This window comes from Orcinus orca, chromosome 8 (genome assembly GCF_937001465.1).
Source record: "Orcinus orca chromosome 8, mOrcOrc1.1, whole genome shotgun sequence".
Lineage (NCBI taxonomy): Eukaryota > Metazoa > Chordata > Mammalia > Artiodactyla > Delphinidae > Orcinus > Orcinus orca.
The window spans coordinates 40,604,933-40,631,104 of NC_064566.1; the positions used below are offsets into that span (position 1 = coordinate 40,604,933).

At 48.8% G+C, this 26,172-nt stretch overlaps 1 protein-coding gene across 1 annotated transcript in view; it reads right to left on the bottom strand.

Annotated features, from left to right (window-relative positions):
• INSC (INSC spindle orientation adaptor protein) overlaps window positions 1-26,172 on the bottom strand; it is a 124,221-nt gene that overhangs the window by 26,644 nt on the left and 71,405 nt on the right. The window contains exons 6-7 of the mRNA XM_049713800.1: window positions 22,246-22,359; window positions 16,334-16,459 (exon numbers count right to left, since the gene is read on the bottom strand). Of these exons, the coding sequence (XP_049569757.1) occupies window positions 16,334-16,459; window positions 22,246-22,359 (240 nt within the window). The remainder of the gene's footprint in view (window positions 1-16,333; window positions 16,460-22,245; window positions 22,360-26,172) is intronic.

A 26,172-nucleotide genomic window follows, 5' to 3' on the forward strand; every position in this document is an offset into this window, starting at 1 on the left:
TTGGTCACTCAGCCTCTCTGAGATTGTTTTCTCATCCACCAACAAGGTGTGAGGAGTTAAAGAGATGAAGCAGGTGATGCTGGATCCAGAAGCGATGCTTAACAATGTTGGCCCCCTCCTCCCCTCCTTGGGTCGGCAGCAGGCTGAGCTCACCAGCATCTTTCCTCCCGCATCTTGTCCTCCACCACCTTCCCCCCCGTAGAGAGAGGGCTGCTCCCCTGGAGGCCTTGTTCTCTCTGCCCCACCAGAGAGAAACAGACCTGGGCAGAGTGGAACCTGAATGCCAGATAAAGACTGCAGCTTCCAGTTCTGCTCCAGTCGGACCTGCTCTTGGCCTAGTAACTTCTGCTTACTGAGGGCTTGATATAGGCCAGCTACACTGTGCATGTGTTACTACACCATTAGTCCTCATAACAGCCTTCTGAGGGCAGTGCTGTTGTATACAGCGTATGTGTTGTTATACCATTCATCCTTTTAATAACCTTCTGAGGTCAGTGTTATTATTATCTTCAATTTACAGATGAAGAAACTGAGACACAGAAAGGTTCATTGACTTACACAAGATGGCAGACTTTAAAAGCAGTTGGTCTGGGATTTGAACCACAGTGGTCTAGCCTCAAAGCTCATGGTTTTGAAGAGGCATCACACTGCCTTCTAAGACGTGACACCTGAACTCAGACCCCAGCCTCCAGCAAAGGTGAGCAGGTGAGGTTTGTTTAGAGAAAAGGCAGTAACTTGCTAAGGTTAGCTCAGCAGTGCCCCTGCAGCCCTCCGACGGCCCAGGACACCCACCTGCCTGGGGACCCTGCCACCAAGGGCCAAGGAGACCTTCCCTTGTGAGGGGTCGGAGTGGGGAGGGGCGAGGCAGGGAAAGAGCTGGGGTGAGGTGAGGTGGGGAGGGGCCTGCACTGCTGCCCTACACCTGCCGAGGGCCGGCCTCCTGTCCCTGCTCCCTTACTTCCTGCCACTCAGCTTCAGCTGCTCTCCAGAGGCTGCATTTTGTTTGACTAATTACCCCCACCATGTTCTGGGCCTCCCTTAAATGCTCTTGGGAGTCTTAGGTCCATTAATTGTGAAAGCGTTTGGCAATCTCAGACTCAAAAGAGACAAATGTGGAAACAGGAGCGCGGGGAACTGTCCGCAATAAAACTCACCTGGATGTGCTTAATAAAAGAGCAAACAGGAGGCAGCAGCCCCTGCAGGACTGGGCTCGTGCCAGGTGTTTGACTAACAGGCCTCACCTGGGCCCAGGGAAGGACATGGGGCCTAGAAACAGGGAGCATCCCTCTTACTGCCAACCTAAGACGCTTATCCGGTTCGTCCCTTTCCTCCTTCCAGCACCATCCAAGGCAGTAGCTAGGGAGCAACAGGGTCTCTAGTGGGGGAATGTCTCAGCCAATCCTATTCCCTAATCTCATCTTGGATGCAGACGGAGTTGCATCTCAGACCCAGTTGGGAACGGTGGTCAGACCCAAACCTAATCCCCAACGTCTGCTGGGAGATGGGCCAATCTGAATGCACCAGAGAGGCCAAGAGGTGGATGGTCCCGGAGGGTCTGTGCCCCCCAGGCCCTGCACACTAGGCATGCTGCCCAGCCCAGACTGCCACTCAGCAAACTCACTGAGCACAATCTTCCTGGGCACAGGCTGAGTGCCAGGCTTTGTGCTGGAGCAGTGGGGCAGGGACAAGTGACCCGTCCTCAAATGACTATTGGACAATGTGACTTCTGGTGAGGATGCTCCGTGGGAGACCTCCTGGAAGCCACTCTGACTTACTGCCCACACCCCAGCTCGGGGAGGGTGGCCCTCCTCAGAGCTCATGTCCAGGCACATCTACTGTCATAACAGAATTTATCACACTGGATGGCCATGTTTCTCCAAGTGGCATCTGTGGATGACACCAAATTCACTAAGAGTTTCTTCAAAACACATTCCTGGGCCTCACCCAGACCTATTCAACCAGGCTCTCTGGCGAGGCCTGGAATCTGCTTTTTAACAAGGTCTGAAGCCGACTTTATACACCAGCAATTTGGAGAAGCACCCTGGGATGTGATTCTCCACTTCCTTTTCTGTCTGGCTGTCTCTGACATCTTCCTGGAAGCTCTGCAAGCCTGGGGACCACAGCTTGTGCACCCTTGACTTCTCCAGGGATTGCACGTAGTAGGCTTTCAATAAACGGGAAAAAATGCAAGAGAGAAAATGGGACCTAGGTGTGTCCTAAGTGAGGACACAATCTTCCTGGGCACAGATAAGTGAAGGTAAAGAAATGGCATTGCAGGTGGAGGGGATATCGTAAGCAAAGCCCACTATAGGAAGGGGCAGCTTTGGAGAACAGCCGGCTTGGGAACATGGATTCCACAGATTCCTGACCCCAGGAGAGTGACCCTGGATTGTCATGCGGACCAACTGTCCAGGCCTCTGGCTCTGATGCCACTGACCGGCCACTTGGCCTCCTGCTAGCAAGCTGCCACCAGCCCAGATTGATCTCCGTATCCATCACCGTCTCAGCAACTCCAACCCAGTCCAGATTATCAAGCAGAAGCCCCTGAGGGGCCCTCCACCACAGGGCTCTGGGCCTCCCAGTGCCTGAACCAATGCCTGCAGTGTCAGAATATGCACAGGCTCTGGAGTCACACCTACCTGGGTCTGAATCCTGCTGCCATATCTTACTAGCCAGACAATTTTTGGTACCTACTTTGAGCCTTTATATATAATGGGAATAAAAATACCAACCCCAGAGGCTGCTGCAATCTGGAATTGTTAACTTAGAGAATGCAGGTACAGTGCTTGCCACATGGTGGTACCATCACGCCACCTTATCCCCCCCTGGCGGTTGCAGTCATCTCTCCTAGACTTGGGGCCCTGAATCCTAGCTCGCCTCACTTTGCCTGCCCCAGCTGAGGTCTCCCAACTGGGCTTCTCTCCAGGGCTCCTTTCTGCAGGCTCTTCTGGGCCTGAGACCCCATGGAGAACCTCAGCCCTGTAGGTTGGGGCCCACAAGTTTACCCGCTTGCTTGGACGACTTTGGGTCATGCAGCCCAGAGCTAGAACTTCTAAAAGGTCAGTGACTCCTCTTTTAATACCTGACCAGGAACAATAAGATTAATAATTACAGGGCTTCCCTGGTGGTGCAGTGGTTGAGAGTCTGCCTGCCGATGCAGGGGACGCGGGTTCGTGCCCCGGTCCGGGGGGATCCCAGGTGCCGCGGAGTGGCTGGGCCCGTGAGCCATGGCCATTGAGCCTGTGCGTCCGGAGCCTGTGCTCCGCAACGGGAGAGGCCACAGCAGTGAGAGGCCCGCGTACCGCAAAAAAAAAAAAAATAAAAAAAAAAAAATAAATAATAATAATAATAATTACAATTCCTGAGAAGGGAACAGAGAGAAAAAGTACCACCCATGCATCTCTAGTGTTCAACAAACAGTAACTGAGCCCCTTATGGTGAGAGATGCTAAACTAGGCAGACTGATACAGAGATGAATCAGGAATAAAATAAGAGACAGAGAAAGACAGACACATAAGAGAAACCAAAGGTGGGGGGTGGAGGGAGAGATCATATGCTTAAAAGGATTGGGGAACTTGACTGGTACAAAACCCAGCCTGTCCATTCCTCTCTTATTTGGCCTTTCTGAATCATCTCCCCCTGCTGAGAACTCTCTCTATCTAGGCCTCTCTCCTTCCTGGGCCTCCGCAATACCCACTTTTGGGCTCACCTCCTCCTAGCTAACTGCTTCTTTTTTTTTTTTTTTTTGCGGTACGTGGGCCTCTCACTGTTGCGGCCTCTCCCGTTATGGAGCACAGGCTCCGGATGCGCAGGCTCAGTGGCCATGGCTCACGGGCTCTGCTGCTCCGTGGCATGCGGGATCTTCCTGGACCGGGGCACGAACCCGTGTCCCCTGCATTGGCAGGCGGACTCTCAACCACCGCACCACCAGGGAAGCCCCGCTGTTTCTTAGTCGCAGGTTCTGCCATCAGCCCACTTTGTACCACCTCAGTCAATAGCACCCAAACCCAAGTGGCCTCAATGACTCACTATGATGACCCCCTAGCCCTCCAGCCCTGACCTCCTTTCCCAAGATCCACATCTACATTTCCAGCCTGCTACTGGGTCTCTTGATGTTCAGTTCTAAAACGAATTTTCTGGGACATTTCACAGGCATCTCAAGCCCAGTTCACTTTCGGCTGAACTGCTCATCTTCCCTGCCTTCCCTCCTCGCTCCCTCTCAGACCCAGGTGAGAAGTCACCTCCTCTGTGAACATGCACCTTCCTCCCCCAGACAGAGGGTCTCTGTTCTCCCAGCTGCCACACCACTCTGGTGTGCCCACAACTAGAGCACTTATCGTGCTGGATCATCCTCCCCAGCTTACATGCCCATCCCTGCACTAGATCTGAGCTGCTCAGAGCAGCTCCTGTACTGAATCTTCTCTGGTCTCTAGTACCCAGCTGAGGCCTGACACACAGTGGTTAACTTGTGAAGTGTGGGCTGAATGATGAGGAAACAGAGGCACAGGGTGGGGAAGAGACTGCCCAGGCCATGAAGCAAGGTAACGCCAGGGCCAGGACTCCCATCCTGGTCTCCCCGCTCCTGGCCCTGTGGCCCCTCTGTGGGGCCTTTGGTGGGCCAACGTAGGTAAGAAGCTGGTGAGAGGGCCAGGTCAGTGAGGGCCGCTCAGCTCAGCTCCAGTGAGGGCCTGGGAGCAGCCCAGCCTGAGCCAGCTTCCTCCAACCCTGATCCCACTTCCTCCAACCCTGATCCCATTTCTGGAAAGTCTCCATCCCCAAACGCCCAGTTCCCATCCTCAGTCATAAACTTAATGATGCCAAGAGAACAATCTAATCAAAGCACTTTCACATCCCTAAAGAAATTGCTGCTGGAAGCACTTAGAGGTAATTAGCTTTTACCTAGCGTGGAATGGGCCTGGGCAGAGGACAAGCTTTCCTCACGGGAGGGTGCTCACGTGTTGGTGAGGATGGTCTGGCCTGGTCACTACCTGGGCCGTAGGATCGATGCAACAGGAATCTGCTACAGAGGGAATGGGTGGGCTCTGAGAGTCTTACTGGGCAGTGGGAGAAGGAGTGTGGAAACCACGCAGTTGAGGAATCCAAGTGTACTGTAAACATCACGTCCAATTTATGAGCAATGTCCTCCTGCCGGTTTTTGGAAAAGCATCAGTGGTGGCTTTCATGTGAATATCAAAGGGACACTGGCTAGTATACAAAGGCCCATCATATATAAGTGGTGCTGGTCTGCTCCTTCCTAATTCCTTTTTGCATGTTTACTTTTTAGGGAAAGGCAGAGGAGTTGATTGTTGTGACAGATAAACAGATTCATGCAAATGCAGTGATAACTCAGCCTCAGTGGGGGAGCATGAGCTAAAGACCCCCCACATTTCCTCCTTCACCTTTCTGTCCACTTGGACACCAAAAGCCTGAAGAAAAAATAGAAGACAAGTGGGAACCACAAAGCAGTTGCAATCCTGCTCATGGATGGATCTGTCTGCCCAGAGTACAGCCAAAGGGAAAATTCAGGCACAGTCAGAGAGTGAAACAGGGTCGTGCCCAGGGAAGCAAAGACAAGTGTGGGCCAAGGGACAGGGCAAAACATTCAGTGGAATAAAGGAACCTACAAGCCAGAAACAGGATCTGATGAGGGCAAGGTTCAGGACAAATTCTGTGAACAATGTAAGGGGTTAAGGGCTCACTTTATAAAATGACGTATTTGTTCTAAGGAGTGGTGGTAGAGCTGGGAGCCCAGCAGAAAGCCACAGAAAGTGAAACGGGCCTTCAAGAGGATAACACTATCTTCCTCCCAAATGAACGCATCCAGACCCCACTCAACTTCTTTTGCTTTTTCAAACAAGAATCTTTGATTAAAAGCCAAATGTCAAAATAGACAAAAACAAATATGAATATGTAATAGGGAAAGGAACAATGGATGGAAAGGATTATATAACCAGCTTGGCAGCAAAGTCAGTGAGGTGAGTTATTGAGGTGGAAAGAAATCAAGAATTAAATCACTTAAGAATATAAATGGAAAATAATTTCCCTGTCAAGCAAGTGATTTTCCTTAAAGCAGATTGTCGAAAAGATGCTCTGGAGGCATTGGGTAGTGGAAGGAGTGGAGTTTGTGAGAAGGTATCAAAAGGTCACTAGGAAAAAGTTCATTTCCCTTTGGGTGAGGGTCACTAGGCATCTGCTGATGTGAAAGTGCCAAGTTTTCAGCAAAGCACTACTGGCACAGCTGGGGATCTGAACTGTGCCAATGGGCTTCTAGACCAGTGGTTATTTGCCTGGTTCTCAGATGATTAGAATCATATGGGGAAGTTTTAAAATACTAATGCCTGGGCTTCACCACCAGAAATTCTGATGTAATTGGTCTTGGGTGGAGTCTTGGCATCAGTATTTTTAAAGACTCCTCAAGTGACTCTAATGGAGATCCTGGGTTAAGCACCTCTCTTCTAGAGGTAGCTGTGGTACAGTGGAAGTTGCACAAGCCTAGGAGTAAGAAAAACCTGGGTTCATAACTTAGCTGTGCTACTTGCTGACTTGGTGAAATGAGCAAGTTACTCATCTTCTCTAAGCCTCAGTATTCTAATCCTTAAAATGATAATATCCACTTAATGTAACAGTGAATAAAATATCAAAAGCATTCCCCCTGAAATCAGTAACAAGACAGAGGTAGCCTTTATGGCCACTCCTACTTAACATTTTACAGTGGCCCTAGCCAATGCAACAAGACAACAGAAAGAAATAAAAAGGTATAATGATTGCAAAAGAGAAAGTGAAACTGTCATAATTTATAGATCACATGATTGTGTACATGTGTACATCATCCAAACCTGTATAAAATCCAAAAGAATCTACACACCATTAAAATTAATAAGTGGGGCTTCCCTGGTGGCGCAGTGGTTGAGAGTCCACCTGCCGATGCAGGGGACACGGGTTCGTGCCCCGGTCCAGGAAGATCCCACATGCCACGGAGCGGCTGGGCCCGTGAGCCATGGCCGCTGAGCCTGCGCATCTGGAGCCTGTGCTCTGCAACAGGAGAGGCCACAACAGTGAGAGGCCCACGTAAGGCAAAAAAAAAAAAAAAAAAAAAAAATTAATAAGTGAATTTAGCAAGATCATTAGACACAATATTCAAAATTGTATTTTCTATGTATTAAAAACAATTAGAAAATTAAAAATTTTAAATAAAACTTACATTAGCATAAAAACATACCTAGAAATAAGTCTTAAAAAAGATATGCAAGATGTCGACACTAAAAACTTAAAACATCGCTGAAATTAAATACAGTCTATATAAGTAGACAGGTACGCTGCATTTATTGACTGGAATACCCTATACTGTTTAAGAAGTCAATTATCCCAAAATTTATTTACAGATTTAAAGAAATGCCAATCAAAATCTTAAATTATATATAGAAATGTAAAGAACTTAGAATTACCAGGATAATCTTAAACAAGAACAAAATTGGAGGATCTATACAACCAAATATTAAAATTTATTATAGACTGCAGGGACTCAGCCAGTGCCATGTTGGTACAAGGATGGGAAGAAAGATTAACTGAACAGAAAAATAGGCCAGAAACAGACTCATACCTGCGTCATCACTTTACCTACAACAAAAGCACCACTTTAATTCAGTGGTGAAAAGATGGTCTTTTTGATAAATGGTGCCGGCTCAATGGGATATCATATGGAAAAACACTGAATCTTGAACACCAAAAAAATTTAATTTGAAATAGACCATTGACCTAAATGTGAAAAGTAAAATAATAAAGCTCCTAGAAGAAAATATAGGAGACTGTCTTCATGATTTGGGGGAACACAAACCTTTCTTAAATGGAGACAAGAAGCACTAACTACAAAAGAAAAGATCAATAAATTGGACTTTATCAAAGTTAATTTCTATCCATCAGAAGACACCATTAAAAGAATGAAAAAGCAAACCACGGACTGAGAATATGTACTCTCGATACATGTATCTGACAAAGGGTTTGTATGTAGAATATGTATTTTTGAAGCTTATAGATTGATAAGAAAAACAACTCATTTTTTTTTAATGGGCAAAAGTGTCAAACAGACATTTCACAGAAGATAACCGAATGGTCAATAAGGACATAGAAAAATCGCTCAAAATTATTACTTGTCAGGGAGATGAAAGTTAAAACCATCATGAGAGGTCACTCGATGTCCAAGCAGGCCACAGGCAGGGCACTGCATGTCCAGCTATCACAAGGCTTCAAACTAATTATCTGTACTTTCTTTTTTTTTTGGCCGTGCTGGGTGCGGTACATGGGATCCCCTGCACCCCTGCAGTGGAAGCACAGAGTCTTAAACACTGGACTGCCAGGGAAGACCCAAACTAATTATTTGTACTTTTATTTATTTACTTATTTATTTTGCGATACATGGGCCTCTCACTGCTGTGGCCTCTCCCGTTGCGGAGCACAGGCTCCGGACGCGCAGGCTCAGCGGCCATGGCTCACGGGTCCAGCCGCTCCGCGGCATGTGGGATCTTCCCGGACCGGCCACGAACCCGTGTCCCCTGCGTTGGCAAGCAGGCTCTCAACCACTGCGCCACCAGGGAAGCCCATATTTGTACTTTTAAAGTAGCCCAAGGGAGAATGAAACACTTCTTTGGAAACTGTGTGTTCATTATTTGTGTGGGTCTTTTCATTGCCCTTCTTTCTCTTGTCCTATAAGTCTCTTCCTCTTTCTCATCATTCTTTGCTCTCCTCGTCTCTGTCTCTGTGTGTGTGACCAAAGGACCCACCACCTGCTGTCAAGGGATGGCGGATGCTGGTTCCTGCTGCCTCTGTGCTTTGAGGGCTGGCCTGCTCTGTGCTGTTGGTGCCAGGCTGTTCCCAGGAAATGGGCCCTCCCTCATTAAATTCTGCCCCGAAACCTGCACATTCTATCTTCCCTCAATCTCCTCACTGTCTCCCCTCCCTGCTATAGCAACTTCCTTTCCCCTGCTGGCCTCCTAGCTGGCACTGGCCCTACTCCAGAAGCCAAAGGGAAGGCAGTGCTGATGGTGCAGGCCCCACCTCTGCACCCCGTCCAGTGCCCTGAGCAGCCCTGGCTTCCTTCCCTGCGGCACAGCGTCCCTTCTCCCCAGCACAAGAGGCGTGGCCGGGCTGCAGCTGTTGCTCTTTTCCACCAGGTAGCGCTGTTGCACAGCGCATGGGGACCCGAGGCCCGGCTGAGCTGAGCCTTCGCCCGCTGCTGCATTTAGGACTGAGGCTGCCCTCTCCAAACTCAGGTTTGGAGTGCAGCACAGCCCCGGAGCCAGCAGGGCCTTCCTTCAGTCTGGACGATACTGGCCCCTAATCTCTAAGTGAATCTCACAGGGAGAGGAGGGGGGAGGGGGGCAGAGTGCCCAATTCTGTTCTCTCCTCTTCACATCCTGGCCTCCCTCAAGTCCCCCCACCCATACCCTCAAGGCAGATGGAAGGCGTTGGGAGACGTGGCAGGTGGGGAAGGGAATGAGCCACACCCCCTCTAGAAAGCCCCTTTGCAGGTCTGAGGAAGGTGACAGTGTCAGTCCCCACTTCTGTCTGCCTGTCCACAGTCACAGCACAGACAGCTGACCTGGCACCCTCGGGTTCTCTGCACAGTCCGCCAACCAGGGCAGTTGAAGGCCCACACCTGGGGGCATGAGAGCTGGCGGAAGCTGATAAGGGTAGGTGGGTTGAGCCCCAAAGAAGGGTGAGGAGACATCTGGATCTCATTCCGAGGCATTTTCTCTCTCCCTCTCTCTAGGAGCTACTACAAGGTAAAGAAGGCGCTTCAAGGCAAATTAAGCAGAGTTCTTGCCTGGCATCCATAGGTCCTCTCTCCCCACCCAGCCTCACTTACTTATTTAGAACTGACTCCATGAAGATAAAGGAGCTGCCTCGCTCTGGAGTCTGCACACGATGGTCCTTTTCGGCTAATGGGGTGGGGGGCAGAGCAAACTGAACCTAGAAGCAAAAATGGGGTTCTCAGCCCCAGGCTCTGCCTCTGCCAGTGTCTCTATGCCTTCCAGCCTCAACTTCCCCTTCTGTAAAATGGGCATGACCATCTCTCCCTGCCTTCCTTGCAAAATGATCGTTTGAACCAAATGAGCAAAAGGATGAGAAAAACCGGTTTACTTTTTTTGCAGATTTGACTTATTTCTGACCATCTGCAGCCCTACAAGGGGCAAGCAGTGGAGAGAAAGTCCTGTAAAGCAGCAGCTAGAGAGACAGAGCCTCCCCACCATCCCCCAGAACCCGCTCCCTCCCACTCAGGGTCTCTGGGTCCAGGCCTCCCTGTCTGCAGCCTGGCCCTCCAGATGTCAGGGCATCTCAATCCCAAGAAACGGGGATGAGGTGAGAGAGCTGCCTGGAGACAGGCAGCAATTTCTCCATCCCTCGCCACTGACGCTTTTCTTCTCAGACTTGAAGTTGAGCCCTCCTCCCCTCCCCGCTGCTCATCATTAATTTCTCCATCGATTTTCATTAAGCTCTCCTCTTGGCTCCAACACAGGATGAACTCCTTATTTGAAAAAATGAAATAAGAGGGAGGGGGTGGGAATAAAAAAAAATCTCTTTTGAAAGCAAGATTGTCTCTGGTCTCAAGTCTGGAAGAGGCAATTACTAGAACCATCTTGGAGGTTGTCTGAGGCTGTCTGAGCATTGGGTTTGGAATGCCCCCCACCCCTTACGGCCCTAGATTCTAGGTTCCTGCCCAGCCCCTCCCTGGACCCCAGTCCCCAGTCCAGCTCTAGTCCCCAGCCCCCCCCCCCATCCTGGCCCCTGGCTCTGTCCAACCTTGACTGCTGCAACAACAGTGCCCTGATGGTCCCATTACCCACTCAGAACAACCTGGAATTCTGCCAGGGCCATGGCAAAATCCCAGGACTGAGGCTTTCTGGGACCATTGCAGGATTTTCCCCAGACCAACCCGAAAATGTGAAGACAAACAGGCCAGGAAAGAGGGAAGGGAAACAGACACAGGCGATTTCTTCCTCCAAGCAGGCCCCACCTGCATTGCTGCATCACATCATCATGGCAGCCCCACGGAGGAGGTGTTGTCCCGTTTTATAAAGAGAAAACCAAGGTTCAGAGAGGACTCACTTTCTAGCCCCCTCTCAGCCTCCCCCAAAACCAGCAGTTCTCGCCCTTGGTAATGCCAGTCCACCTTCCCAGCTCTACTCCGCCCCAAGGCTGCCCTGACCAGTCCAGGTGGGCTAGGTCACCTGGCCACCAGACAGAGTTGGGTCCATCTGCTCTCACTGGGCTGTGTGGCCCTGAAGCCCTCACTCCCTCTTTGGCCCTGATTTTCTTCATCCCATCTTCTCCAAAGTGGGTCTCAGAGAACACTGCCTCCTCTTCTGGGCTCCCCCAACTCACTGAGCACGGAGTTCCTAAAAGACTTAGAGCCCCACTGGCCTACCAGCCAGCTGTGGAGTCCCTCTGCCGAGGCCACTTTCCCCTGGCCTGCCTGGGAGCTCCACCTTGGTCCTCAGGGCCCAGCTCCACTGCTTCCTTGCTGCTGCCTTCACCAGCACCCCAGGCACAGGTGGTACCACCAGCCTGCAGCTTCTGATAACCATGGGGCTACCACTTGGCCAGCCCATGTGGGAGACAGGGAACACAGCTGCCTGTCTCTCCTCCCAGAGCCCAGAGCAGGGGCTGGGGAATGAGGGGTGACTCTCTGCTGAGGACAGAGGATAGACTTCCTGAAACTCGCTGCCCTGGCAGGAGCACGATGGTGAGAGGCTGTGGGCAGGATGAACCACACCTCTGAAAAGAAAGCGTGGAGACTTGAAAGACCCTTCAGGCACCTCTGCAGAGGCCTTTGCTATGTCTTGACATCTCGCTGCTCCAAACCTGCTTGGGGAATATCCACGTCTGCCCTCTTCCCGGACCAGTACCCAGAGCCTGGTTCCCTGGGAGCCATTGCCCTGCAGTCCCCACCTCAGAAGGGCCAGCTCTTCCCAGGGTCACAGAGTATAAAGAACATGGGCTTTAGAAACCAGCCAGACGTGGGTTTGAATCCAAACTACACATTCATGAGCTGAGGGAACACAATCTCTGAGTCTCAGTTTCCTCACCTGTAAAATGGAAAGGTTGTAGGGACTCGTGCTCCAGCCCCACTGACTTCTCCACACTGTGCCCTGGGCAGCATCTTTGGCCATGCTATCCCCTCCTGCTGGCATGCCAGAGCTCTCTTCTCCACCAGACCATCATCTTCTTCAGGTCACTCATATTCAAAACCCCGGCAACTGGCATCACACCCACCAAAATCAGAATAGCTACGATTTATTCAGCGCCTCGTGGGCGCCAGGCACCAGGTTACTGCAATCTATTTATCTCTGACAGCCCTGGGAGGTAGATTTCATCATGCGCATTTGATTGATGAAGAAACCACACCTCCGAGAAGTTAAGTAACTTGCCCAGGGAAACGTGTCCAAGTTCGTAGGTGGGAAAGCCTGGATTCCCATACAGAAGAGCCTGACTCTCAAAGGCCACAGTTTTCCCGGAGCTGGGCTGCTTCACAACAAATGTGTGATGACGGAATGAATTAGTAGCGTGATGAGATGGTGAGGGACTGAGTGAGCAGGCAAGGAAACGAGTGAGTTGAAAGTAAGTGAACGACTGGATGACACAGAAAGAAGAAACAGGTGACTGGGTGAATCTATGGCCACTCGAATGCTCCAAGCCCAACAGAGCTCGGGCATCACGCAGCAGGACCAAGGATGGATGGGCTGTCTGGTGACCTGACTAGACTCATACTCCGCAGGGGTCTGTGGGTGATTTAATGAACCACTTTAAGGTTGGAGGGAAGCAGTGGTGGGTAGCCACATGACAGAAGAGGATTTTAACCAAATCCAGCACATTTCTTGCTGCCAATTAATTACGGGAGCCTCAGGGAGGAGGCTACGCCAGTAAGTCAGGGGGAGGCTGGGACTTTGACATTATCTAAAGAGGGCATGATCTGTGCCGGGTGAGTGGGCAGCAGGCGAAAGCCCCAGGGCACCTGCTTCCCACCTCGCCTCTGCCTTGCCTGTCGTGCTGCGGCTTCTGCAAATCAGCCTGTCCCCGGATTTCTTCACTTTCCGTCCTAAACGTGGACAACGGCTGACCTCACCAGAGCATCTGAGGCCAGCGCTCAGCAGCCGGCTCACAGAGCCCATGTGGGCAGGACCTGGGGGAGGGACAGGGGATCCAGGCCCTCCCGGGTGTCTCTAGAACATCTCACAGCTTTGGAAGCAACATAATGTGGAGGAAAAGAGCATGGACCTTAGCCTCACGTATTGGAGTTGAGTCCTGGGTTGGCATAATGGTTCACAGCCCAGGCTGACTCTGGATCAGCAGAGCTGGGATTAAATGATCGCCAGGCCATCTATTAGCTGTGTGCGCTTGAGCAAGTTGCTTCACTTCTCTGAGTCTCCCTTCCTTCTACAAACCACATGGATGATAACAGCACCAATGGATTAACGATTAAGTGACACCATGAAAGATGGGGTTTAACAAAGTGCTTGTCCAAAGCAAGTATTCGATAAATGTTATTATCCTTTTAGTCACTGTCATGATGTCCTTATTACCTGATAGAATAGGGGTCGATAAACATTTTCTGTAGAGGACCAGATAGTAAATGTTTTTGACTTTGTGGGCCTCATGGTCTCTTGCAATTATCTAATTATGCTGTTGTAGAGAAAAAGCAGACATAGAGAACACCTAAACAAAGGAGCCTGGCAGTGATCCATTAAAACTTTATGGATCAAAAATTTGAATTTCACATAATTTTCATGTGACACAAAATGTTCTTCTGATATTTTTACAGCCATTTAAAAATGAAAAAAAATTTCTTAACTCATGGGCTGTACGTGCCAAAAACAAGACAGCAGGATGACTTCGGCCCACAGGCTGTAACTTGCCACCCCCTGAGCTAAAACGTAAGCTCTAAGAGGACCAGGGGTTTTGTCTGTTACGTCACTTCACATCTCTGGGCCTCGGTTTCTTCGTCTGTATAATGGGGATGCTTGCACACTCAAGGCAGATATCAAATGGAATCAGGCTGCCTGTGAAGACACTTGGCAAGCTCTGTGACTGCAGAGCTGTAGTAGCTGTTTCCGACCACACGGGGGCTCCTTTCTGACAGGACTCCCTCCTGCTCACTGCCGGGCACAGAGTTATTTCAGAAGTATCTGTGTGTGGAAAGTAACCTGACCTGGAGGAGGGGAAAGCCCAGAGACGGTGACCTTCTCCTGTGCGAGTTGGGGGTGGGAGAATTAGGACTTTGGCCAGAAACAGCAAGGTGGTCCGGGTTTAGCGGCAGGGATTTTTTTTGGCAGTCTGAGAGTATCCATTAAACCAGTGAGTCAGTGAGGTCGACTGGGCATTAGACAAGCAGACGGGGTCCAAATCCTGGCTCCAAAACTTACTCTGTGATTTTAGGTGAGTCACTTACACTGGCTGAGACTCAATTCCTCGTCTTCAAGGTGAAGATATGAATCGTGCTCACCTCACGAGGTTCTGGTGGGTTAATGAAGGGAATGCGTGTAAGGGGCTAGCTCAGCACTGCGCGCTTAGTAAGCCCTCAGGCGCTGAGTGTCCCCCGTCCTCTTGCTCGGTGGGTAGGGGCTGGCTCCCAGTCCGGTGGCCCATCTGGCCTGGGAAAGACGCATTGGCGCCCTCTGGCGTTGGAGCCCCGCGGGAGAAATTGCCTCCACAGCCTTCCCAGCTGCACAGGTTTTCACTCTGAGCAAAGAAAGTCCTGCTGTCTTTCTTCCCTGGATTGAGGTTTCCCTGCTGCTCTGCAAACTCTCTAAAGCCAAGAAATGTACTGCTTTTGGAGAACTGGTGATTCTAGTCCCTTCTGCCTTTTCCTCCCCTTCTTCCTGCCAACCAGCATGAAAGAAGATGAGAAACAAACGCGTATGGCCATTTCCCACTGTCTAAGGAAGAAGATTTTATGGGAGAAGAGAGGATTATTCAGCACATGAAGCTGGAAATGCTCGATGCATTTACTTCATGGAGTCTGTGTGTCTCGCCACTGCCTCTCTCCTCCATTTTATCACCTAAGCAAGCACACACAAAGGCTTCTGGCCCCATGGGAAGGGGGCACCCTGTCCAGAGAGCTGGCACTAGCTCCTTCACCACTTTGCTGTGTGACCTCAGACAAATTACTTCCCCATTCTGAGCCATAGCCTTCTCATCTGTAAACTGAGCAGATTTCCCATGCACCCTCCATCCTCAGCTAAAAGCACCTCAGAGCCTGTGATCCTGGGACTCTGTCCCATAACCTGAGCAGATTTAGAAAGAAGCAGGGTAGAATGTAAAATGACCATCTGTCTAGGAGTCCGGACCAAAGTAAAGAAACTGAGGGTAGGGTGGAGGTTTTCTGGGCAGCCAGGACCAGACTGCGGGAAATGGATGCAGAGGAAGGGGAGAAGTTTGCTGTCCCATCCCCATTTAGACCAGTCATGAGAACAGACTCGAGGTACCTACCCCTCACCCTGCAGGCACCACAATTGTCACCAGGCCTTTCTATCTCTCTTCCATAAAAAAAATTCAGCATCTTTCCTTGAAATGTGGTTGAGAAATCCCCAAGTATCAGTACTAGCGTCCCAACCCTCCTGCTAACATCCCTGAGGACCCAGCTGCAGGCGCAGACCCACTCAGGCAGAAGTGTTGAAGCAGCCTCAGCCCTACAAGCTGGGGTAATTGGGAGGTGGTAGCTGGGATCGGTCACGTTGCCCTAGGTTGGCCTGGAGCTAGGCACCTGGGACTGTCACGTCATCACCTGCCCTCCAATCCTGGCCACCTCCAGTGGTGTTGACCCATCATGTGCTTGGACTCCAGTTTCCCTTTCCCTTACCCAAGCCCTCTTTGGGTGGAGCCCACCTGCTTGCCCAGGCACCCATGCCCACCCTGCTCATGCCTATCCTGTCCCCGGAGGAGCTGGATCCTCTTCCTTCTGCTGGGGTCCTGCCACGAGAGAAGGACCAACCGCCCTTAACCTCGACACCCCTCCCCACCTGACTTGCCTGCCTCCTGCTGTGTTCCCCCCCACCTCCCACCCTGCCCCACCAACCAGGCTCTGTTGGCCACTCCACCCAGGAAGTGCTGAGTGTCTCTCTGGACCCTGCCTTTCCTGCTGAGCTCCTCAGTCTCGGCCCCCTTCCTGTCTTCATCGACCACAGTCAAGATCCCAGCAGCCCCACATGAATGATGCCTGGGAACAGGAGGGACTCAGGGGACTTGCTCTTGCCAGACGTCCACCAGGAAGTCGCTCTCCCCATTCACCCACCCGCTCAGGGACCTCAGGCCCCGCCCAGCCAGCCAGCTGCACCCTTACCTTCTCCAGCTGGTGGACACCCTCCTCCACGCAGCAGATGGAGGCCAGCGTGCGGAGCGCCTGGGGGTACAAGCACCGGAAACTGTCCTGCCGGCAGACCTTGAAGAGCGCCACGACCCCACCCTCCTGCCAAGAAAAAGAAAATGTCACATGAACTCACCGTGTGACCTCTCCAGGGGCCGACTCAAGAATTACTGATACCCCTCACTCAGCAGGTGTGTCTTGGGGTCTGTAGGGTGGCAGAATAGCCACCCCAAAATATGCTGCTTTAGTGTAAAGATTATTTTGAGCTGAAGGCAATTAAGAAGAAGCAGATACAAAACAAGATCTCTGTCCTCTCCCTATTTGACTAAAAGCAGGACATAAATTTAAAAAGATTATACCCCCTCCCCTCTCTACTAGGAAGAACAAGAGTTAATCGCTGGAGACAATATTAGACCCTTATCAGCCTGGATTTGGAACCAGAGGAATCCACATAGCAGACTTCAGTCTTTATCTACTATTAGTTTCCCATCTATGTGTCTTCCCACAATTTGCCACCCCTAGAGAGTCAAGGTTCTCTTCCTTTGTCTTACCACTTCTCTAAAAATATACCGTTCCTTTGCTAAGATGCTACGTTAAGCCCAAGTTCTAACCAAACCTTTGAGTTACTCATCTCTGACCATTCCCATGCATAAGTACAGTGCAAGTGCTAATAAACCTGTTTTTTTTTTTTTATTTTGTTAATCTGGCTTTTGTCAGCCCAATTTACAGGGCCCCAGCCAGAGAACCCAGGAGTGTAGTAGTAAAAAAGAATGTTTCCTCCCCTCTGGTTTCTATACACACACACACACACACACACACACACACACACACTCCCAAGCTCCCACATGTGTTACAGTGAAATGCCACCTCCGGGAATAATGTCACTCTTGGTAATCTAAACTGGAGGCGAGGGGCCAGGGCAGGCACATGTGCTGGGGCCAGGCTCAACCCCAGGTAACACGGCTCCCAGACTCCTGGCAACACCCCTCAGCAGCCGCCATGGAATAAGCCTAGAGTTGTCAGAAACAGGTTCTAGAAACAAGTCTGAGGCAGATGGAGGGAACTGAAAGCTAGATGCCTCGTGCTGGTTCTCACTATGCCGGTGACCACCTGTTACTTCTCAGATGCTCCCACCACCAGGGCAGGCACAGAAAAGGGAGCTTATTTACCTCAATACTATAATTTATTTCCATTTGGGGGGTGGGAAAAACTGAAGTCCAGATGGGTGAAATAATCACCCCCAATCCACACTGGTCTTGTTTTCACTCCTTCACTCCAATTTGTAAAAGGAAAAAAGAAAAAAACCTTTAGGATTGATCCGCCGAGCTCTTGAATGTGAACCTGTACTTTTCCTTTTTGAGACCTTGAGGTGACCTCCCAGGAGAAGTCTGAGAGGATTTCTGAGAAGAGTCTGGGAGTGAGGTGCTCATCCTAACTGGACATATTTATTCTGCAGAAAAATCACTGAAGCCGCCTTGGATCCCGGAGCAAAGTGAGAGAGAACAACAGATCACAAAGGCGACTCACCACACGTCCAGCAAACTGGGGGCAACCCCACCGTGGACATCCACGTCCAAAGCAGGGGAAGCTGGCTATCCCACATCTGGCTTTGCCCTGTTTCCTCCTTCTCCCCTTCCCTGAGGGCTGGAGGGGTGCCTAGGAGTGGCAGCAGGAAAGAATGCACGAGCAAGTGGTCTGAACTTGGTCCTGAGGGGCACTTGCCTGTAACCGCGCCACTCCTGGCTCTAACTATGCCCACTGCCCTCGGTTCCCCAAACTGAGAAAGATGTTACAGGAAGAAGGAGGTGGGTTCAGCAAAATTACCATCCCCAGTCAGATTTTTCAGAACTCAACAAAAAATGTACTATGCACGAAACAGGCACTGTTCTGTGTCCCCAGGGACGTAGCAGTGAATGACTGAAAGGATCATGTATGAGTAACCAGAAGAAGCAGCAATGACCACTACGGCCCAGCACAGCCTCACTGCAACGTCACCCCAGATCTCCCCTTCCCCACACCCCACGATGATAAGCCCCGGGCCCTTTGCAGTCTAAGAGTTTGCCTGCTCACCACTGCAGGGACCAAGATGAAAGTATCCAATTCTGGGGGAGTTCAGAATTTCTGACATTTTATAATATTCCTCCTTCCTTTTAGGGTAGTTTATTTGGTGGGAAAGGACTGGTAAATTTGTTCAGGCAGCACAAAAATATTAATGGTTTATTATATGCCAGACCCTCTGCTGGGCACTGCCTCAGTCCCTGTCCATGCTGAGCTCCTTGTCTGGCAGACAACGTTAAAAGCAGGAAGAAATCTGGGTAGCTGTGTATTGAAATGGGGAGGGGTTGCAGGGTTAAAAGAGCACAGAGTAGGAACTCCTGACATAATTTGAAAGGGGATGGTTATAGAAGGGTCAAAGGGTCACTTAAAATGATGTGATTTTAAATGCACATCATTATTCTGATAAAAAATATGCTCTGGTATGGGGACAAGACACATACCCCTCTGAATTCTTGCTCCACAGTCTTTTATCCCTGCCTGCCTACTTTCCCACGGTTCCTGGGACATCTGATAAGGGCTGCACATAAAGACCTTACCCAGAGAGTCACTGACATAAGATCAAATTACTCTTTAAAGTAAGAAGAAAGAACAGGAGTCCTAAAGTCTCCCTGGCCAGCCTTTTTGGCTATTAATGACCTCCCACCAGATGTAAATATATATATATATGTTTATATGTTTATATATGTATGCATGTTTATATGTGTGTGTATTTAATCATATATAGTACAAATCTTATTTATATATGTACAATGATAGATAGATAGATATTTACGTCTGGAGCAGACAATGAAGAAATGACGCCAAAGAATGGGAGGCAGAGAGCCAGGATCAGTGTGGCAGCCTTCCTTTGGCTCAGGAGACGCCAAGTCTAGCATAACTATATTTAAGCCTCTGCATTCTCATTACATCCTTTCCCAAGCCTGTGAAAAATGGTCTTCTTAGCATTTTTAGCTACTAGGAGAAGAAGGGGGAATCCTGAACCCAGACTGAGGGGATTCTGGTTCAAATCCTGGCTCTGCTGCTGGCAATCTTTGGTTAACAATGGGGTCGTGACAGCTACATGACTCAGCTGTTGAAGGAGCAGTGAGTTAATGTTGTGAAAGGGCCGAGCACCCAGTGACGGTGGACCTGGACAGCCAGGTTGGGATCAGGTCACAGAAGGCATCCTGGTTAGAAGGGTGTCTCATACCCTCATGAAAGGTGTCCCATGGGCTGGAATATGTGGGAGGGAGAGGAGATAGAAAGTGAGATGGAATGCGAAGCCCCCATTGAGGACCGAAAAGAAGCACTCAGCTTAGAGTGGGACCAGGAGCTGCCTGAGCTTGTGGATTTGCACTGTTGGCTGGAGGTTGTTTAATTTTATAGAAAGCTCTGGGCTCGGAGCCCAGCTGTATAATGGTATGCATTATTCAGACAGGCTCAGGGTAAGCTGTCATAAAGCTGGAGGAGGCCACTTGAGGGGTGTGTAGGCTAGTGGTGGGAGGAGGATAATAGAGGAGCTGGAGTGGTGAGGAGGGGGTAATTTCAACAACGTACAGGGGAGTTTTCAGTGCTCTGCACTCAGGAAGGAATGGGATTATTTGCCACCACTGTCATAGGGAGGACTGGGTTTATTTCTTGGCCATCAGAGGAACCCAAGGGGATGAGAGGATAGACCTCAGACAGGTTGCCCAAATCATCTCATGGGGGTAGCTCAGATGGATGAAGGACCCAAGGACAGACCACACCGGGCTCCAAGGAGGTGAATGAGGAAGGCCACTGGGGGAAGCTGCCCCACATCTGTTACCATATTGGGCATATTTCCTGAGCATCGGAGGTGAGGATGCTGTGCAGGGCATACCAGGAACTCCCAGCCCCTTTGTCACTGTCAGGACTGGAAACCCAAACATCGATTTTGCTGGAGGACCTAGTCTCTCCATCTTCCAGACTGGGAAGATGGGAGTCATCATCTCTCTGCATCAACTCTGGAGTCAGCAGATCTAGTTAAAATCCCATCTGCATTTAATGTGCATGAACTTCTCTCTGAGCCTCTGTTCCCTATTCTTAAAAATGGGAATTATAATTATAACACATCATTAGATTATCGGAAGGATCAGATGAGATGATGAAGGGAAAGCTTAGTGCAGTGTTTGACATATAGAAAGGATGCAGTAGATAATAAAGGTTGTGGAGAGGGGAGGAAGGCAAGGGAGGATGGGGATGAGGAGAAGGCAGACAGGAGGAAGAGGAGGGAGCCGGGCTGCTGAGAGGCAGTTCAGGACAGCAAACAAGAGCATAGCCTTTGCTGTCAAACAGCCAGGTTCAAATTCACCTTGGCCACTTACTAGTGGAGTTTTTTTTTTTTTTTTTACGGTACGCAGGCCTCTCACTGTTGTGGCCTCTCCCATTGCGGAGCACAGGCTCTGGACACACAGGCTCAGTGGCCATGGCTCACGGGCCCAGCCGCTCCGCGGCATGTGGGATCTTCCCGGACCAGGGCACGAACCCGTGTCCCCTGCATCAGCAGGTGGACTCTCAACCACTGCATCACCAGGGAAGCCCACTAGTGGAGATTTTTAAAGCTCCCTAGTGATGCTAATATGCCTACAGGGTTGAGAACTTTTGAGTCACACTTTGGCCCAAGAAGCTGAAGGGCCAAGGATTGAACCAGAAGTCACCACTGTGGGCTTTAGGATCATGAACTCTGAATTAAAGAGACTTGGGTTCTAATTCTGACTCCACTCTTTATCAGTTGTGTGACCTTGAGTCAGCCTCTCAAACCACTTCCTCAACTATAGATGGGAAAAACATGATAACTACTTGTTTGGATGATATTATGATTTAAAAGAAATAACGTTTGCAAGGCATTAAGCACAGTGGAGAGCGCCCTTAAACGTTAGCTATTGCTGTTGCACACAATTTACTTCTCCCTTGACCAGAGTTGACAAGCATTTACCCTCCTGTTCCAGATCTCCTTAAAGGCTTAGATCAGTGATTCTGAGAGTGGCCATGCCTCAGAATCCCCTGTAGAGCTTATTAAAATGTGAATTCCCGGGTCTTACCCCAGGACCTCGGTAAATCTTGGAGGGCGACAAACCATTTATGTTGTGTTTTCCAAAAACTCCCTGAGGGATTGTGCTGCAGCGTTAGGACTGGGAACCACAGAGCTGGAGCATCTTCTTGTGACTGACATCTTAAGTCTATTGAAGGATATAACTTTGATTCCAGTTAGATCCTTATTCTATCCCCAATGGTAATGTCATTTCTCAAGTTTTTTTAAAAAAAAGAGGCAAAAATAAAACAGAAGGCCTTAGCAAGCCCCCTAGGGAGCTACCAATTGCCTATATTTGTTCTAAGTGTTTGGATCCAACACTTAGAATGAGTGCAGGGGCAAATTGACCATGAAGTTAATGAATTACAACTCCCATGTAATTAATGAAAACCACCGCCCTCAATTTTGTCTTTCCTTCATGTCGTAGTGCAGTGACAGCAGGCATTTTTAAGATCCAGCCAAGAACCTAAGTTGGAAGGTATGTTGGGTTTGGGTTTGGTGGGATATGTGAAGATGAGGGAGAAGGGTTGATTTTTATAACAGACACCTCGTGAAGAAAGATGATAGAGGCTCCAGGGGCACCATCTCCTTGTCTCAAGTGGGAAATGAAATCAGAGGAGTTAGCCACTATTAAAGATGGAGACACCAAGGCCCAGAGAGGGGAGGTAACTCTTCCAAGGTTACATAACAAGCAAATGCTAGAGCCAGGACAGGCTTCCTAAGCCAGCTGTCCCCACCAAACTAGCTTCCTCACACTCTCCCCAGACCCATCACCTTGGCCCCCATCCATGAAGCTCACCTTTGCTATGATGCGGCACAAGGGAGCCCCCTCTTGGGTCAGGCTGAACAGGTTCCCTGTGGTGGATTCTGTGGTGTAGATATTGTCCGAGGCATCGATTTTTCTCACCAGTGCCTAAGAAAAGAGAGCAAAGTCTGATGGTTACTCACTCATCTACCTTCTGCTCACCTTCCTTAATGGAATACCCAAGAGTGTCCTGAAATCTGTAATCCTGCCCCATCTCCACTACCCCATGATGGGGGTGATGAGGTTCTAACTTAGGGAAAGACATGAGTCAGGATGAGGTCTGAGCTACATTTCAGAAATATGGGATAATTTCATACCCCTGGGGCATGGACAACCAATGCACCCCACTCTAGTCAATCAGAAAATCAACTTTCATCACTGATGGGCTCAGCAAGCACCTTTTTGCTATTCTACTGGCTCCTGATGAGAACAGAAACCATCGGTGAAATAAACAAACCATCAAGTTGAAAACCAATGAGTTGCTACAGATATGACCAAAGAATTTGCTCATTTTGGATGGCCGTTAGCTAATGGCAAAGTCCCGCTGGGTGATGGGTTCAGGAGATGAGTCAAGAGAAACATTCTACTCTGTAGTATCTTCCTGCTCAGAGGACATTTGCCTTAGGTGGACAGCCAGGCCAACACAGCAACCTGGTATCCTGTCAAAGACTGGGTAGCTCAGTGAGGAATGCCACTAATTACAGCTGAAGGATCTAAGGCTGGTGGTAAGAGGGCCGGGAATGACCAAGCACAGCACCCTGGGAGGCTCAGGAAGAAGAGCAAATGGAAAATTCATCAACAAATGGGATATGAAGATTATTCCTAGAAGAGTTTAGCTTATTTCTGGGGAAAAGCTTTTCACGGAACTTGAAACCACTTCATAATCAGCCATTTGTTTTGAAGGTTGTGATTCATCAATTAGAGATGACTCCTACCTGCTAATTAATGTTCATTGCTTGAGTTTCTCCTGGGAGGTTGTGGAGATGGAGACTGAGGAGACTTGCCTTTGGGGGCCTCGTGCGAGAAAGTAGGACCTCTGGGAAGCCACTAGTGCAATTTCAGTTGCCGTGTTTATTTTAAAAGATGAAAATGGATTTGTTTCAAATTCATACTGGTGTTATGGAAAAGACACAAGGAAACTAGGAGATCTCAGTTCCAGTGCCAGCCTGCCTTTTTTAACACACTATATTGATGAGCAAGTATGTATATGGTTAAAAGTATGGACTCCAGAGCTAAACTGCCTGGGTTCAAATTCTGGCTCTGCCACTTCTAAGCTCCCTAGAGCAAGTAACTCAGCCCTTCTGCACCTTAGTTTCTTCATCTGTAAGACGGCAGAAATCACAGTGTCTATCTCTTATGGTTGTTGTACCCATCTTTTAAAGTTGCTAATATATATAAAGAACTTCTAAAGGTATCTGGCACATGGAAGCAAAATAAAATTCTTAACAGTTTTTATCTTGAGATCTTGGGCAATTGAGATAAAGCCCCTAGGCCTCAGTTTCCCCATTTGTAAAATGATTTAAATTAAAGGGGTTTGAGTCTCCAGGTAAATAGCTCTTCCATCTTTCTTCTTTATTCAAACTCAGAATTCTTCACACATAGCAATATGCCAATCTTCTACATATAGCAGTCTAAGATTGTGTGTAATTAATCAAACTACATTAAATCTAAAAATTATTTCCTAAGATTGGATAGATGCCGCTTGTAAGATATTTAACAAAAGGTAAAATTAATAACCAAGATTTGTCACTGCAAATCTGTATAATGAATGTACTTAGAATCATTCCCTATCTTTGCTGTAAGCAGTTATATAAGTGATATCAGTGCTAACATGAAAATGCAGATTTCATATCCTGGGGTCCTGTACTTAAATGATAATTACCTAATGTTCCTGATCAGTGTTTTTACTTGAAGCAAATTAGCATTATGTTAAACTATTCAAACCCACTGTCTTTTGCAATCATTTTCTGCTATTAGACCATTTATGTCTGAGGATAATTTCTTGTTAACGTCTATACTCACATATACCATAATTACACTTCAGATTTGTCTCAGTGAGTCAGCTCTCTGACAATGAAAAGTTGTAAACATCCTTTTCACAAGGATAAATTTGGAAAGAGAAGAGATCAAAGGCTCCACGGAAATCATCAAGGCTCTAAGTATCACAATGCGTCAGAGCTGGAAGGCGTCAGAGCTAGAAGGGCTCTCAAAAGTTTGTTCAAGATTTCCTTCCGAGTTGAGAAAACAGACACAGAAATCTGCCCAAGGTTACACATAATGGTACATGGTGGAGTTAGACCTTAACCCCTGTGAATCTGACTCCCTATTTACCAAAGTCAGTGAATCCATGTCCCTCAGTGCCGGCAGGACCTCCCAGGGGCTAGTGGAGATGGAAGTCTCAAAACAAGGAGGAAATCCAGCCTCATGAGCAGCTCTCACCAAACTGGAGCACAGTTCTCCACCCGGGCTTCCATTAGCATCTACTATGTTCTGCCCTGTGGCGGCCAGAGCTTCTGCTGCAGGGGGCAGCGCTGACCTAGAAAGCCCCACCTAGATCCACCACCATGTTCCTACGAGGCCATACTTCCCCTGAGCTACTCCCAGCTGTGACTTAGCACAGCAGGGGCACTGCTGTGAGTCCATGACTGCAGGCAGGGGCCTCCTCTCCCAGGTGACTTTGGCTTGAAAATTCCATCTCTTCCTACTCAAGTCTTCCTCCCCCTTTTCTCTCTCAGTTATCAGCCCTGCAACATGGTTTTCCACTGCCTTCTCCTGCTTCCTTCCCTCTATCCTTCATAGATGTTTCTTATCAAATCCTATCTTGGTATTAGTTTCAAATGAACACAGTCTCTAAAGTCAAGTTTTTTCAGGTAATCGAGGAGGAATTGGTGAATTTTCAAAAATATGCTTCACCCTCTATCATGAGAAGAGTGGTGAAAGAATGGAAACAAAATGAAGGAAGATAGACCGATTAAACTGAATGACAGAATTTTTTTATGACAGACCAGGCAGATACGAAACAAAAAAATATAGGATCTTGAAGAATAGGAGAAAGGGATTTAAAAAAAAAAGGGGGGGGGTGGTTAAGGAGATGCACACAATCTAACTACTCTAAATAAAGAATTTGAAAAGGGGGATATATTTTTGTTTCTCCATCAGAAAGAGTGACTGCAGCCCAGTGAAATTTATCAGCAGGGGCAAACTCTCAAACATCAGCCTGGAATAAGTTCCTCAGAAGGAGGCAAGAAAATACTGTGAAGCCTCTTTCTAAAGCTTCAGACAGAGACTCCATAGTTAGATATAGTTAGGGCAGCCCGGCCATGTAAAGGGATTACATATACATGGGTTGATTAAAGATGGCCACAGATTCTTCGCTACTCCTCCCATAGAGAGGTGGGTTCTAATTCCCCCCCTTTCGAATCTGGGCTGGCCTCAGTGACTTCCTTGATGAACAGAAGCCAGCACTCGGTAGAAGTAACATTTCAAGACTTCCAAGGCTAGGTCATAAGAAACCTTGAAGCTGCCACTCAGGCTTCTTGGAACATTCTTTTCAGAGTCCTGAGCTACCAGATAAGAAGTTTGATAACTCTGAGACTGTCATGCTGGAGATGCCGTGTGCCATGTGTAGGACCCCTGATCAATTACTCTCAACTGAGACCAGCTTTCCAGCCATCCCCTCCAAAGCACCGTACATGTGAGGAAGCTTTCTAAGACTCTCTAAACCATCTGCCAGCTGAATACCTCCAAGTGACCTCTGCTGATGCCACAGGGAGCAGAAGAATTACTCAGCCGAGCCCTACTGAAATTCTCTACCCTTAACATTGTGAGATATAATATTAAAAATGGTTGTTAGAGTTGTCTGTTGTGTTAATAGAGTTCTAGATACAGGACAAAATTACAGAGATCAGCATGAAATATTCA